The sequence below is a fragment of the Phyllobates terribilis genome, unplaced genomic scaffold (assembly GCF_046119375.1).
Source record: "Phyllobates terribilis strain yellow unplaced genomic scaffold, ASM4611937v1 Scaffold_11__3_contigs__length_659146591, whole genome shotgun sequence".
Classification (NCBI taxonomy): Eukaryota; Metazoa; Chordata; class Amphibia; order Anura; family Dendrobatidae; genus Phyllobates; species Phyllobates terribilis.
In genome coordinates, this window is record NW_027362771.1 from 140,519,843 (window position 1) to 140,537,053 (window position 17,211).

Consider the following 17,211-nt stretch of genomic DNA (forward strand, 5'->3'; position numbering starts at 1 on the left):
GTTTGCATGTATAGCTGCTGTCCTTTTATATACTGATTCTTATGTGATGACAGCTTTGATTCATTGTGGTCAGGCTTATTAATTATGCGCATCAAACCAAGGGGATATTGCTTATTTTCTACATAGCTATACCTATATGTGATGACAGCATTTATTCACTGTGGTCAGGCTTATTAATCATGTGCATTTAACCAATGAAATAATATTGATTGTTTACTTGTGACCACACACTTGGTGTATATTAGATCTGATACATATATGTATATTCCTTATGTGTTAATACCACCATAAATGTATTTGGGCCTGGTACAATTTATGTAAAGTGAGTGCATTCCACATCTGCAACCATGTGTTGATTTTATGTCAGGTTTTAATCATGTCCTATTTGTCTTGTGTGTAATATAATTTTGATTACTTATTTTGGGTGTGCACATTATTAGATGTATTCTTTTTCTTCTTAACTTGGGCCAGAGGTTTGCGGTGTCTGGTTTCGCGAACTCCTGCACTGGTTAGAAGTACTTCACCATCGTATTAAACAGTATTTTTTTCATTGATAGTAGTGCAAGGGTTAATCTGTTCAGTTGAAGCTCCTGGAGCTTTCCTACCTGGATTGTCTCAACTGTTCAGTGTTGGCCACTCCCCTCTGCTATATATGCTCGCCTCTGGCACTTATGGATTACAAGAGTTAGTTCTTACTGCCTGGTTCTGGAGCTGGAGGTGTAACTGTGGTTGGAGTTGGCATTTGGAGATTGTTCAGGAGATTGTCGCTTGGAGGTTTGTCTGTATGTACATCCTGATCATCTCCTATTTGGTTTCTCCTTCCTTAAACTACCTTATGTCCCACTCTGTTGTTTGGTGTGTGAATTTTGGATGGTTGGCATTTTCATTTATCCCTGTCTATCTTCCTTTGTTTGTCTGGTTAGTGTGTTCCTATACACTTCAGCTTCCCACTACCCTTGGTGGGGGTGGGGTAAGATACGGGTTGCTATTGGAGTTTAGCAAGGCATGTGAGCCTGGCGTCTCCACCTTCAGGAGTAATCCGGGGGAGAGGGATAGAATAGGGCACCCCTAGTTCTAGGGACCTGTTAGCGCCCATAGTCACCAACACAATCGTCACACCAATACAGTACACACTGTATACAGTAATGATAAAATGGAGCCATCATCACTTGGTGTCCTTAGGAGCATCCTGGTACAGGTAAAAAGCAGTACAAAGCCTGCAGTACCGCAAGGTACTGTAGAGAGACAGTTCTCGACAGCCAATGAGAACATGCACTCCAGTAATACATGTGTTTACCAGTGTCCATGGCAGTGTGCGCAGTAGATCTGGACTGCCTGTGGCATTTTGCTTTAAGAGGATGTGGTTTCAAGTTACATTGGACCTCGAAAGACCATTGCATCCTGAAAAGATTGCATTCCGAGGCCACCATAACTTAAGAGACCCCTTTAATTTATACTTCATTGTTCTACAGATACATTATTTTATTCGTGCACTCTCACATTCCAGTAATTACCCTACTGTTGGTGAATACGCAGTGGGTAGAGAAACCTAGGGATGACAGTAGAAGACAAGGATTGCTTTACCTGAATTTCATCAAGATATTGCACAAGCTCCATGTTCTTCTTTGATAGTACACTCTTATAGTCCTGCCCCTCTCCGCGTGTTATAAGCGTTTCTCTTTGGGAGGCAATCTGCCTTTGGTAATCAATGACATCTTGTCGCAGTTGTTCGTTCTGTTTTACCAAAGAGACGTGACATTAGTCTACAAAGACGAGAACAATTTCTAATCTACTTTATTAACACTGCCGATAATACTTTGCCTAATTACTGTAACACACCTCACCTTTTTCTTAAGTGCTTTTTTCTCCAAAATTAAGAAATGGTTAAGGGAAAAGCAACATATACTATTAGCCGAAAGAATGGTACAAAGTGATAAAGAAAAGGAAGGAGAGAAAGAGAGCTACGAAATCTAATATAAAAAAATGTGAGAATGCTATAGCATAACATACTACAATCCCATACATTGCTAGAGAAACGTTGCAGATTCTGCCTCTATAGCATGGAATAGGCACCTAAATCTGGACAGAATCCAATTCATGTGAACATGACCTTACAAAACAGCTAGGATGAAAAAAGATTAGAAAATGTACAAACAATGGGGTTAAGACCAACCTCTCGCCGAAGCTTGCTGTTTTCATTATCAGTCTCTTCATTTCGGAGTGCAAGCTAAAATAGATCATTAAGGATGCATAAATAATTTCAGAAAGGTTATTGAAATGAAATGGAACCTGACAGTAGATTCATGCTGCCTGAATGATGGGCATAGCCTGAGTTATTACTGCAGCCATGTAGGTTTTACTGCAGTGTCGCAGAAAAAGAACACTACTGAAAGGCTAGCTGGGGACTATGCATCTCCGATGACTAGTCCGAGGGGCAGGTCCCCGGTGGCTTCTTCTTGCCAAGTTCCCCTTGACTGACAAGACTAAGCACACACATAGTGAGGGACAACCATCAGTCCAGGAAAGTGGAGCAAGGAGAAGTCACCGGGGACCTGCCTCTGAAATGCACAGCCCACCAACGGCTTGTCAAAGTAGGTTTTCTCCGAGATGCTACAACGCTGCAGAGTAAAGCACACAAGGTTGCGATAACACAGCCAGAGTCTGATTCATGGTGCTCATGATTCGGGCAGCATGAGTCTCCCATCTGGTTCCCTTTATACATTATATGATAGTTGTAATAGAATACCATATCTAGATCAGTGAAATATCAATATGCAACATGTAGAGCCACAAAAATGAGAAAAGTATATTTGTCTTTTGCAGTAAACCACTTATTTAGAAAGTAACTGCTGGAACCACTTGTGAAACTTGCATAATCACCAATATGTCACAACCTTTAGTAACATCGGAATGTACATGGAAAGTAAGGCCAAAATCACTGCTCAAATATGAGGGAACAAGCATAAAACTAGAAGTCTCCCCCTCCATCCAGGAGACTACTTGGGCTTCCACAGAAGTAGATTAAGGGGGAGTCTTTAAGTGTATTAGTTTGGGTATCTGTTTAAATGAAGGAGCAAACTAAGGGCTTACACTAGACTAGAAGCATGTACAACTCTGTTCACATCTGTCAGAGGCTCTGCCAGGAGCTTCCATTGCAGGTTCTATCATACTCAAGAGGGTTGTCTCACGAAAGACACTTATAGCAAATGCCACTGATGGCTCCGGGTCCCACATCTGGAACCCAGAGCTATGTACAGATTGGGGGTCCCCCGATCCAATGTTCCAGCAAACTACCAGTGAGTGGGGAGGTGAAGGCACATGCACCAACTCTCTCTATTCATTACTACGGGAACTCAGCTCTATTGGTAACACCCATAGCAATGAATGGAGAGAGCTGATGTATGCGCCATCACAGCTCTATGTACAGAGGTGAAACTTCTATGGCTTATGTTTTTGATTTGCTATAAATGGTTGTGAATAGACCTCTTTAACGGCATTCAGCGCTATTCTTCCTGTCAAAGTGATGGAAACCACAAAAGAACCCAATGACTTATAATGGGGTCAGTCGGGCACAATTGGCGTCTGTTGTAAAAAGGGCCTGGCACTCAGTAAATTTTGAGGATTTTTGGATGATGAAACTGAACAACAAAATTGACAATGCAGATGTGAACCTGGCTGGAGAAAGCTTTAGCTTTTTATAACCTCATTAAACTAGCCAGAGCAATGCGGAAACTACACTCTCCTTTGTACATTTCTAAGGAAAACAAACCCAATTACCTAACACTGACTGGTGCTTTATTCACACAAGGTCATTTCATGTCCTGGCTGCTAATTCTCTGAGGACACAAATGAAAACCTCAGGATTCAGAAGATCTGCATCCTGCATGGCCAGAATGCCATCATCCTCAGTTTTCTGTTTCCATGTGAAGGCCATTTTTAGTAAAAGTGACAGCTGGAGGTGAGGCCATATTTGTCGTCACCATTACATAATAAAGAAAACCAGTGTAGACATTAGAGAACGGGTTGAAGGGTCTTTAGCCAGTGTTTATCCCCTTATAATGCTATTTAGCATGCATATTTGTCTTTGGATGGAGAAGGGATGGACTGAGGGGAAAAGCAAAAGAAGAAAGTCAAATGAGGCTAATCAGTTTTCCTACCCTGAGAAAAGAATCTGCTGGGATCTCCTTGTCCCATTCATATTATATAGTTGGAAGAGCAGTGTGAAGTTCATCAGTTCTGCCAACAATGGCCGACATGGCACTGAACACGACACTTACACGTTCATTCACTTGTTTCTCCTTTTCCAGCTCCTTTCTTGTGTCCTTCAGTTCACGCTCTTTCTGAGCCAGCTGTTCTTCTAGTTGACGAATTTCTTCCCGTAAAAACCTTGAATCTCTAGTACCCGTGGACAGCTGTGCCATCTGCATTACATATAAAGCCATGGGAGGCAGAAAGTTAGCAGATGGGAAATGTGGAAACCAGAAGCAAAGATGGGCAGGGAAAAAAGATCTACATTATGTTTGGAAAAAGAATTAACATCAATCTGGACACAGTTTCCTTTATTGTACGGAGAAATGACATTGCAGTCAAGTCCCTGCAGCATAAAAGAATATTGGCATCTTCTCACAATACTTGACGTTCTCGGAGTCTGCATCCACCCACACAGTTACTTGTACCCCTCTTCCACTGTGAGCAATGATTTGTATGCACTGACATGAGACTCACTGAGATCAATAGGAGCTTAAAGGGGTCTTACACGTATCGCTTTCTGGCCTCTAATGGCCAGTGATGGGTAAAATAATATGTTATCACCCTCTCCGAATTCAGCACTGCTGCAGCTCTAATCTCCGTTTACAAGCTGCATCGTTAACGTCATGACTACAGCACACTTCACCACTGCAGCCAATCACTGCAGCTACACCGATGTAGATAGCACAAGCAGTTGAGCTCAGCGATTAACTGCAGCGGTGATATGCACTTTAGTGTGGACATCAGCGTATTGAAGCCAAGGAAAGGGATAACATCGGATTTCATTATTTTAACCTATTGTGGGCTATGAGAGGCCAGAAAGAAGAAAAACTATTCATACTAGAATCCAATAAGGAAAATCCTAGAAAAAAAAAAGTTCCCAGAATGCGGGTGCTGCAATGCGTGATTTAGGTTACGTTAGGCATCATATACAATCCCGATAAAGATAAGGGGAGCCTAATGTGCACATGTCAAAATTCTGCTGCAAATGCTGATGTGTTAGCAGGAAAAAGTTGCATAAAATACAGCAGTTTTATTACATGCATTTCCCCCACTCATTAGTAGGGTGAGATCTGCAGGAAAACCACTGAAAGAATTGACAGGCTTGTCGCAAATCTGCCAAGTAAAAATAGGCAACATGTTCATGATTCTCATTCACTTTACTGATACTAGAAAATCCCTCAGGTTTTGTGATGAAACATATATGCACTTACCCTTCTACTACTTTCTTATGGAAATAGTGGCACAATTCTCGAAGGTCAGTATGTAGTATTACAGCTCTACTCAATTTAAAGGGAATGAGCTGCAATACCAGACGTAGTCTCGGCCCATGTGATATACACTACATGAACGGTAACTTTTCTGTCTACAGAAGGATATAACCAACTAATGTTAGGCTGTATTGTTAGGCTCCAGTCACACAGACGTCATGGTTTAGAATATCATGCAATCCATAATGAATCTGAATGTACTAGTGATTCAGGTCATTCTATGCACCATGCCACAAACTCCGTGCTGTTTTGGGGCAACTTCCCACATTTTGCCAAAAGATCCACAAAGAAAATATATCCAAGACATCAGAGTGATTAATCCTTTATTGGAACAATCAGGGTAAAAATATGCGCTGTTTTGGCCACAATATGGCCCTTATAGAGCCAAGTATAGAAAAAGCAGCAGCATACAGGGCTATTCACACACTGGACCACCCGACCACTCCTTTTGCCTCTTACTGCTGGTTCTGCCTCCAGTCATAACACCGAATAAAAACTTAGTAGGATCACAAAAATGAAAGCCATATATTACAGGCATCAGTTCAAAGATGGAGGAGGTGATGTCATAAAATATACACCACGCACAATACATAGGTGTCTAATAGAAACATAATTAATATGTGGGCTTCAGCCATCTCCATGTTTATGGAACACTCACTCTTGGAGAGACTCCCAGACTTAGTGTTCAAGGCAATCCCATGAGTGATCGAACACACAAGTATGCCATTACGGTAATTACACAGATTACATAGGGTTACTACACAGAGAGGAACCTGTATGAATCCAGTCCGCTCTGCATCATCACATGACCGGACTGTCGGGACATGACCAGGTAGGCCACGCAGAAATGATTGTGCTCATACTATGATATATGATTGTATTGGTACATCCCTTTGGAATTCCCCTACCATTATGTATTAATGCATGCCTTTATTAGACAGGATCGCTCCTTTTCTGGAACAAATTTTGTCTTGGCACTTGTTGATAATGTATCTTTTTCCTAAAGTGATGATTAGACAGTTTTTAAAGTGTTCCCTAGGACTGCGACCCACAAGTCTTATGTTATTTCTGTGATTGGTTTTCCAGATCACCCGCTTTATTGAGTAATACAGCAATGCTCTGTGAGTTTCTCTTGATGTTTCAGCATGGGAAGTAGCTGTAAATCGGACAGAGATTGGACGTAGTGCACGGACTGGCCGGCGGATCTCCCGACCCGAGCATGACAGCTGGATAGGAATATATGAAACTGTCACACTGTGGTCTGGAGAGCTGCCGGCCAGTTAGAGCATTACGTTCCGATCTCCATCCATTTTATACGGCTGTCTGACTGCACCCTAATGGTGGGTTCTTTCTCTGCTCTCTGAGAGGAAGTGTGTGGCACCCCAGGAGAAAGTTTAGATTGCCGACTTGGAACCATTTTCTCCAGGGAGATGATTGAATCTCTGCAGCTTGTAGCAGCAATGCCGCCTGTAGCTTTGGTGAGTGACTCTCATTAGTCCGTCTCGCTCTCATTTCAGGCTCACCTACTCCTGCTGACATGATGTCGTTTGAGCGCACAAAGCATTCCAGCATCACAACTATCTCTGTGGCTTTATTGGCGCCATGTTGGACTGACCTCCTTCCTTTCCAGTGAAACCGCTCAGTCAGGTTATAATAGTCTGCCGTACTTTAAGACATCCTCTGGGTATCATTAAGTTCTTCATGGTCTCCAGTGTCTGGATATATGAAAAACAGCAGTGTAGCAGAGTTTACAGGATGTTATAGATGGATACATCCAGGAGCTTGGTGAGAAAGTGTCCGATCACATCTTCTAGTAGGACGCGCTCCCATCTTGGCACTTGATTTGTACGCTACCACACTTGTTGCAGTGGCCGGGCTTAGTACACATGATATAGTTTGGGTTGTTATGCGTCTTTTTAATAAGTTACTATGGGTTGTACTACGTGCTGCAGTCGTGCAGAACATTGCTGTGGGACATCGAGGTCAACTATCGCGTCATTGTCACACGACAGTATGGGTGTGATCAAGAAGATGCAGAGTGGGTTCCTGTCTGTGTATGTAACCCTATGTAATCTGTGCAATTATCTTCATTGTGTGAACACTTATGTGATAGTCTTGAACATTAAAGGGGTTTTCCCACAAGTAAAGTTCATTTTAATCAATAGATCTTGGAATAATAATAACTTCCACAATTGGAATTTATAAAATGTCCCTGTGCTGAGATAATCTTATAAATGTGCCCCTGCTGTGTACTGAGTAATGTCTGTGTCTGACCGTACAGGAACATGGTCTGATCATACCACATCTCCTGGACATTTATAAGATTATCTCAGCACAGGGACATTTTATATAAATATATAATACAGCATAGGCCAGTACGTACTTTAAATCCAGCATAGATACAGCAATAGATATATTCAAATATAACCTTTATTAAATAAATTTAAAAAATATCCAAAGTGCTATGTGCATACAAGTGTATAAATATACCCAATAAATTAAACATGGTATATATAAATAAATACCATAAATTTGTGTACCAGCATCTCCCTATTAAAAAATCATCGTATATAGGGTAAATATGGATGCTGGCCTCTGATGGGCCGGCGGCTTGCATTGGTATTGCTGTGCAGAGAGCCGGTCACTGCGCGGCAATACACTGCACTACAGCGTTGATGTTGGTGGCTCCTGGACCAGGCTGCGATCGGGGTCTATGGTGTCTGTGGGCCGCATGAAGCAGCCAGAGGGGCCGCATGCAGCCCGCGTGTTTGAGTCCCCTGCACTAAGGTGACCTCGGCCTCAAAAAAATGTACGCGTATAGCTTTTCCTGGAGTGTTCAATCTGTGGACAATCTCGCCTGACGCTCCAACAATAGTCATCCATTATATGTACATCCCATCTACACTGATACCGTCCCGAAATGACCTCCGTATCTTGGTGGAATCGTTCACTTTGCTCATCACTGACTGCACCAAGGTTTTCAGGGAAGCTAACAAGATGGCAATGCAGAAAATGCACCTTGATGCTCATGTTGTAACCAAGCACTTTGTAGCTCCCCAAGAGTTTCTGGACAATTTTGGTGTAATTGTTTGCTCGTGTTTTTCCAAGAATGTCCTTGACCAGTTGAGTTTTTCAAGTGGATGACTCTTCAGAAAACCACCACCAATGTTGTTCCCGAATCATCTTTTTTGGCGTTTATTTTGTCATCTTTGCACAGCCGAATTCACCTACCCCCCCCCCCCCCCACAAAAAAGGTTTCAGAGTGGACCAACTTAAAAGACGGTGTGTATACGCCCCTACAGCGGTGATCAGAGCTTTCTCTGGTCTGTGCTGTTTAAAGAAGTACTTTGGGGAGATAAAAAATTATTCTAATGGCCATGCCTTCATAAACTGTAAAGTTAAAGAAGCCCTCCCACTCACTTTTTATTTATTAAATATATGTGTACATGCACCTTTCTGATATCCAGCGCCATTCTTCTCTGCTTCTGAGTGACGTAAGAGCAATTGTGATAGCCGTCTTGTTCTATGCGCTATACATGAGCCGGAAGACTATTTTACAATGAAAGCCTTTGGAGCCTCGTTCTGATGCTCCATAGGCTTTCATTGTAAAAGACACTTCTGGGTCAACCAGAGAGGTGACGTTGCAGAGAAGAAATGCGCTGGAAACTACATTACCTGTGTACTCACACATTAAATAATTAAAAAAGTTAGTAGGAGGGCTTCTTTAACATGACTAGTGTTGTTTGCAACCCTCACAGTACTTGCAATTCAATGTGACGCTGGAGCTGCTCCTCACTGCTCCCCCTCCCTTCAGGGACATTATGTCACATATCAGGGGACGTGGCCTGCTTCTACAGTGTTTCTCCGAAAGTGAGACAGGATTTTATATTATTTTTAGCTCTGAAAGATGGCTACAGCTTATTTTCAGGGGATGTCTTATTTTTTGTCTATGAACAACGATCCACATTTATTCTTGAATAAAAAGGCAAAATGAGCAATTTTAAGTACATAGTGCTATATAATATGATGACTGCAATATATTAAGAGGATAAACATTTTGATGGGAGTACTTCTTTAATGCCTACCACATGTGTACACACACACACACAAATAAATATAGCCACACTGCACATATGGTACATATCAGTAGGTCTCCTCTTCAGTTCCTCTAGATTCCAGCAGTTAAAGGACTTTTGGTGACATCATGTTCACATGACCGTAATGTCACCAAAGATCCTGAAGCAGTTTTAACCTCAGAATAGAAATGCTGGAGGTCCCTAAGAGAGTGGGGGCCCGGGGCAACTGACCCGTTTTCTGCCCCATGCCTCCCCCAACCCCAAACTGAACTGAAATGAGGGCTTATTATTAGAGTAGGGCTTATATTTTAAGCATGCTCCAAAAATCCTGTAAAATCATGCTAGGTCTTATTTTTGGAGCAGGTCACCAGGGGAAACACAGTAGTGGCAGCTATGCCCCTGACATGGTCTCCTTCACTGCAGTCCGAGATGAAGTGGTGGGGCGCAGCCTGCTCCCGGCTTCTACTAGCAGCTAGCCTCCTGATGTCTTCTTCACTGCAGTTCCAGATGAGAGGGCATGGCCTGCCCCTAGCTTCTAATAGCAGCCAGCCCCCTGATAATGTCTCCTTCAATTCAGTCCAAGATCAAGGGGTGTGATGGGGGCATAGCCTTATCCCTGCTAATAGCAGTGAGTCTAGTTATGCTCTGCTTGTCCTTCCCCTCTCCACTTAAGAACTATGCTCGTACACCTTTTTTATTACGGTCCATGCTCCTGGGCATGTCGTAAAGAAGTTGCGAACACATTCACATGAAAGGTTAAAGCTTTACCGCATTAGTCTGTTAGCATTTTATACAGCTTAACTTCTTTGCAGCCCCTTAAAGTAGAAAAATATTACAACGCGGCCCTCTAAATCAGGGGGTGCACAAGCTTTTTTTAGCCTGTCCTACCTGTGGCTATTAAGGCTACGTTCCCACGCTAAGCATTTGGTGAGTTTATGATGTTGCAGAATTTCAGCAGCATTTTTTTTTACATGCATTTTTATTACATTTTTTCACTCTGTGGTTTTTGGTCTCTTTTTGGTATGTCATGTTTTGCTTTGTTTTTCATACTTCCTGTTATTGACTCTGACAAATCTTTATTGGTACAGTCATATGCATTTTTAGTGCATTTTTGCAGCGTAAACGAGCTAAAACTTAATTCATTTTTTATCTGAATATTTTCTGCATCTACTGCAAATCTATGGGAAAAATCCGCACATAAAACTCAGCAAGAAAAATTGACATGTTGCGGATTTCAAACACGCACCGCCAGTCTGATCACGCTACATAAAAAATAAATAAAGCACAGAGGAAATGAGATTTCTATAAATCCCATCCACTTTGCTGGAACTGTAAGAAGCTGTGATTTTTGCTCAGGAAAAATGTGTCACAAACTCATCATGGGAACTTAACCCACAGCCTCTAATCAGCTACATAGAGGCCAAACAGCACTCGTTTAATACTGGTTAGACAGGCCGACTGCACAGAACGATCGTTATCACAATCATTCTGTGCACATGGAATACCATTAATCTTGTAAGCACAGGTTCTGTATACAGACTGATGTGCTGCCGTGAACTACACTTTTTAAACGAGCTTTTTAAGAAATCCTATTGTTTTGCTCGTTCATCAGTTCATTGGCAGCCTATTTAAAGAGGCTTAGGAGCGTTCATTCATGATAATCAGCCCGTGCAATCCTAAATCTTGCTGAAGCAATTTCTCTGAAATTAAAAAAAAAACATCAAATAGGCAACAGTGCGAAGAAACAAATTGTGAACCTTACCTCCATTTCATTTTCCAGTTGTTTCATTTTATTTCTCAGTTGGTTTTCTAGTAAAAGAAAAGAATATATCAGGGTGAAGTGCAGAATACACTGTAGTTATAACTGAGTATCCAAGACAACTGCATTGTCCTTTTTGGAAGTTATGTGCGGTGTGTGTATACTAGCTATGGTCCGCCCATCAGGAGCCGTGGCAGGGTTTCATGGTACTGGCTTTGCAGCTCTATCATACAAACAAAACCAATTTCTAAAAAGAACTGGTGGGTGCGGGGTTATGCTATATCTGCAGCAGAGAAAACTGTGTATGAGTAACACAACTGCGGCACCCAGTGAGCTAAGTGTGGCATTGCTGGAATCAGGGTCTCAGTCTCTACCTCATACTGCTGTCAGATTACAAAAAAATATTTTAAAGAGAAGAAATCCCCTTTAAGGCTGTGTTTGCACATTGTGTATTTGGTGCTGATTTTTCCACAGAGTATCTGCATTGTGATCCAAGATCAGATTGATTTGTACGAACGTCTGCATGAGCCCAAAGTCTGATCAGAATAATCGGACAGTTTTTTTCGTGCATGGAAAAATTGGACATCTGAATGAGGCCTAAAGCAGGATCTAATTGGTGAAAAGTCAGTGTAAGGCCACGTTCACACGTTCAGCATTTTACCTCGGTATCTGTAAGCGAAAGCCGGAAGTGGAACAATCAGAGGAAAAGTATAAGGCTATGTGCACATGAACTGGATTTGAAGCAGAGATTTCCTGAGCGTTCCTGCATCTCCGTGCGGCTTTGCCGCGTTTTTGATGCTATTTTTGAAGCGTTTTTGTACATCAATGAATGCTTTTTGGAGCTAAATAAAGTTATTTGGTGGGACATTACTTAAACCTTGGATTACTTTCAGAACTGGGTGAGTATACTTGTTAATTTAAATGATTAAATGTGTCTGTTGTATTTCAAATAAAGTGTTTACACTGTGTCTGTGTGTTTATTTAACTCTTTACTTTACTTTAATTAGGTTTGGTCATGAAAAGGTCTGATTGACAACTTGTCATAACCAAACAAAAGAACTAGATGTCAGCTGATCCCATTCACCCAATCTTCATTAGCATTTCCATTCATGTAATTTATGCGGCAGCTGTGGGCTGCTATTTTTTAGCCTAGGGAGGTGCCATTTGAAAACATGGTCCCTGGCTGTAATTAACAGCTCACAGCTGTTTCATTAGCCCCTACATCCCCCCAATCAGCACTCAGCAGCGCTTTGGACGCAGCATATTTTTGCTGTGTTCAAAACGCGATGTTCTAATGCTGCACTTTTGTTGTCGGTACATGTGAATCCACCGCATATAATGACACTTCAATCGGTCAAAATCTGCAGTGGAGACTAGCGTGTCCATACAAAAATTGACATGCTGCGGGTGTGTTTGGGAAAGTGGCCACGTCAGGAGCCGCTGCAGGTGTGACGCTGCGTGTTTATACAGCGTCAAACACGCAGCGTCCAGATGGTACAGTATAGTGGATGGGATCTCTAGAAATCCCATGTCCACTATGCGTACATCTGAGGCTGCGAATCACCCGTAGACACTGACATACGGCGCGTCTTTCAGGACCGCAGCATATCAAATTCTCTTGCAGAGTCGCTAGTCTCCGCAACAGAAATTTGACCACTAGCATTTATTGAATGCGGTAAATCCGCATGGTTCAGTGAACACATGTAGATTTACCTGCGTTCAATAGAATGCAAAGTTTTGGAAGCAGCAAAAAATACGAGGCCAAAGCGCTGCTATGTCCGGATTGTGGGCACAGAGCCTAAAATTGGAAAAAAAAATGGCGTGGGCTCCCGCGTCATTTTTAAAACCAGCAGAGGGAAAGCCAACCGCTGGGGGCTGATATTAGTAGCTGGGGAAGGGGCCATTAGCCACCAATGTTCCCTGGCTATTAATATCAGCCCACAGCTGTTTGTGTAGCCTTTACTGGCTAGATTACAGTGGGACCCCAGGAAAAAATTGACGTGGGGACCCCCTATAAAATCTAACCATCAAAGGCTAAACTAGACAGCTGCGGGCTGATATTAATAGCCACGGAGGGGACTAATATCCATGGCCCCTTCCATGGCTAATAATATCACCCCTCAGCAGTCCCAGAAATGGCGCATACATAAGATGAAGTATTGCAAGATATTCGATCAGTGATCAAGCAAGTAGAAGATAAAGTTCTATGTAAGAGATCAAGTAAAAAAAATAAAAAAGTAAAAGTATGGAAAAATATTTCTTCACTAAAAATGCTGTTTTATGTAAAAGTGAATGAAATAAAGCATGTGAAACCCTGCACCATTCAAGACTGCCCTCTGCAGAGCCACCTTATTGGGACACAGAGCCCCTTCCTAGAGATCACTGGGGGTCTCAGTGGTTGGATCAGTATCAGTATATTATCCCCGATCAATTCTGAAAATACCATTTTAGAAATAAGCACTACTAAACTTTTGCTATGAGTCACAGGAAAAAGATCTGGATATGTTGCAGGAGTATCAAGACTATGAAAACCCTGCATGCAGGATCAACTTCTTTTTATACATTAAACTGAAACTAACTAATTACTTTATGAACAAAAAAAAAAACAGGATGACGCTTTTAACTGAAAAAGCAAATACTGTAGTGAGTTTATAGATGGAAGCAAGAACCCAAGGCTGGGTATCCATGCATCTGAAGAACTGTCTGTACATGGTGACCAATGAAAGCACAATATTGCAAGTAATTCCACAGTTTTACTAGCAACAACGTGCAGGCATTAGCCTCCATATCTGGGCAAGATTTTGGATGTCACAGATTTCAACCAGAATATCCCTTTAAGGTTTGGGCAAAGAGTAGCTAACAATTTTCACTATTACACTGAACAGGTGATCATTGGTAGATCATCAGTCCACTTTCTGTCACCTTACCGCTCCCAACTCCGAAGTATTAATGGAGATGTGCTTAATCCTGTGCTGTAACGCTCCATTTACACCGAAAAACACCTGTTTTTTTCCAGAACTACGAAAAAGTACATACAAGTCCATGGCCATTTACCGGTCTTGGCTTGCTCCTCCGCAGATTTTCCAGCTTCTTCTAATACAAACTCAACCTCCTGAGATTTTATCTATATAAAATGTAAAAAAAAATGGAAAAATGTCTGATACGGTGTTATCGTAAAGGCACAGATCGGCAAAGATTATATTTAGGAAGGCAAATTAAGGTGATAGGAATTAAGACAAGTATAATGGTCTGAAGGAAATGCAAGGAAGTTACATATATATTACATGTATATAGCCCTTTAAAATAAACTGTTTTATAAGTATTAGAGGTCTGTATTAACATGATATATTAACCAAATATTAAGACCCTCACTAATCACTAGAACATTGCTATGAAATTGCTGTGCCCCTCTGACTACACATCCAATTTGGCTGAATCCTACAGAAAATAGTAGCCATCTTAGTTGTACCTGGTGAATCAGCCACCATATCTAGGTGAAGAGTGGATGGAGAGGAGGCCAAGCAGGACCTTGGCCGTCTCAGCACATAAAAAAAATAGATGAACAAGAAGAAACCCTATTCTAGAGGTGGATGTGGATCTCGACAATGCGATATCTCTGCGGATAGGCATTAAAGAAGTTGTCCACCACTTTATCATTGATGATCTATCCTTAGGACAGGTCATCAATGCTTGATCGGTGTGGGTCCGACGCTCGGCACCCCCGCCGATCGGCTGCTCTCAGTGTCAGCGGCCGCTGGCCGGAAATGCTCAATTGCGGAGCTGGTCAGTCTTCTGGTAGTGGCCGCGGCCGGGTACAGCACATCCACCTTCTATTCAAATCAACCGAAAATAGCTGATCGGCAGGGGTGCCGGATGTCAGACCCCGACCGATCAGACATTGAAGACTTACCCTAAGGATAGATCAATGATAAAGTGGTGGACAACCTCTTTAAATGTCTATAAGGTAGGAAGACTGTTTAACAGCTTGTTTCTCAGGGGAAATTCCAGTTTAGCCATTACCTTGAGCTAATACATATCTCTGGACACAAGTGTGAGTAGGGCTAGCTACATACCGGTGTCCAACCTCTGCATGGAAACAACTTGGTTCTGAACAAGAGTAGGACGTTCATGAAGGGTTCTGAATATTGCGTACATGGTTCCTTTTGTATTGAGGCTTCCATCTAGTCCAGTTTGAAAATTGGAGATAACTTTTGTAGTAAGAGCCTGAGGAGAGGGGGGCTAGGAGAGCCCCATTTTTATAACATTGTAAAATATTTGTGGGCAATCGCTGAAACCATGCTAAAGCTTCCAATACACTAAGTGGCATCTAGACAGCAAAGTTCCCAACAATACCATGAATATGTCGCCACCTTGAGTGATTGGTGACAGTTATTGGTGATTGTTATATCCTACCCGTCCACCTACACCATCTGAACCTAACCGCAGAGAAAATAGCTATTATTTCAAATAAGGTACATTATTAAAAAAAAAAACGACCTCACTGCCATAATAAAGACCCTGCCTCCAAGAATAAATAAGCTGCTGGTGCTACAAAGTATAATCTACCGACTTTGAGAAGGTAGGGGCAATACTTTTGCCTGTAAAATGATAAAAAATGGCTCTGAGCACTAATCTTTATTAACCTAAAATCAGAAAACCCATTTAAAGGTGTAATCCAAAAGTGGTAACAATGTGTAGCGGTGTAATATAGTCCATGGTAGTACAAGAGTCTTCAAACCTTCATTAAGGACTGTGTGATTCGGAAAAGCTGGATCAAATTCTCATTGGTTTCTCCTTTTAAATTGCTGCTGTTCACCTGTAATAAGACAAAGGAAATGGAATAAGTAATACTTAAAGGGGTTATTAAGAATTATTTTTTTTACCTATGGGGCTTAGAACTTACAGGTAGGTAGTCGCTGACTACTTACCCACTTGTCCTCTTCGTCTATGACCTCTCCTAGCTCAGAGCGGTCATGGACCGTTCCTGCCGGTGATTTTCCCGCTTCCTGTAACGTCACGTCAACAGAGCAATTCCTTCTCTTTCCTCTGCTCTGTCGATGGGACGTTACTGATGATGTTATGATGATTGATGGTCAGCTCCCTGCAGTTTGGTAGTGGGGAGCCAGCTGTCAATCGGCATGATGATGGCAGTAACACCCTGTCGACAGAGCAGAGGGAAGAGAACTGCTCTGTTGACGTGACGTTACAGGAAGCAGGAGAATTGCTGCCTGAGATAGTCACAGGGCAGAACAGGCAGGTAGTTAGCAACCACCTGCCAATAAGTTCCCATAGGAAAAAAAACAAAGTCCCAGCTGACCCCTTTAAAGGGATATTCTCAGCCTATCACCTGGGTAAAAAACTACTTTGTGGATTAGTGAGGTCGGACATCTGGAACTCCCGCTGATCCTGAGAACTAGGCTCTGAAATGTCTGGTCAGTGGGTGTATTTAATAGATATGGGGACGCCAGAGAAAACTGTACTCCTATATCTCCAGCATTTCCAGCCACTGTTCAATTCCAACTAGAATTTTTATCATATCCAACTAATTAAACAGTGATTTAATCACTAAAGGACTAGTTGTCGCGTGCCATGTAGTCCTTCTGCTCGGTATAAAATCGCCTATACCACAGATTAGCAGCTTTCTGCCTATGCACAGTGTATACAGAAAGCTGCCAATCAGTGGGTGTGGGCGGGGTTATACAGAGCTCAGCATTCAGAGAACTGATAGATCTGCAGCAGATAAAACAGTGATTTAATCAAAACTACAGCAATCATCCTAGTAAGTGACATCGCTGGAATCAGGTTCTCTGCATCTACATCATGCTGCTCTCAGTTGGGGTAGTAAATACCTGGTGAC

At 42.1% G+C, this 17,211-nt stretch overlaps 1 protein-coding gene across 2 annotated transcripts in view; it reads right to left on the bottom strand.

The window, feature by feature from the left end:
* CEP290 (centrosomal protein 290) overlaps nt 1–17,211 on the bottom strand; it is a 227,368-nt gene that overhangs the window by 207,486 nt on the left and 2,671 nt on the right. For both annotated transcript variants that reach the window (XM_073651634.1, XM_073651633.1), the window contains exons 3-8: nt 16,093–16,170; nt 14,409–14,478; nt 11,358–11,404; nt 4,278–4,421; nt 2,174–2,227; nt 1,585–1,734 (exon numbers count right to left, since the gene is read on the bottom strand). In XM_073651634.1, the coding sequence (XP_073507735.1) occupies nt 1,585–1,734; nt 2,174–2,227; nt 4,278–4,421; nt 11,358–11,404; nt 14,409–14,478; nt 16,093–16,170 (543 nt within the window). The remainder of the gene's footprint in view (nt 1–1,584; nt 1,735–2,173; nt 2,228–4,277; nt 4,422–11,357; nt 11,405–14,408; nt 14,479–16,092; nt 16,171–17,211) is intronic.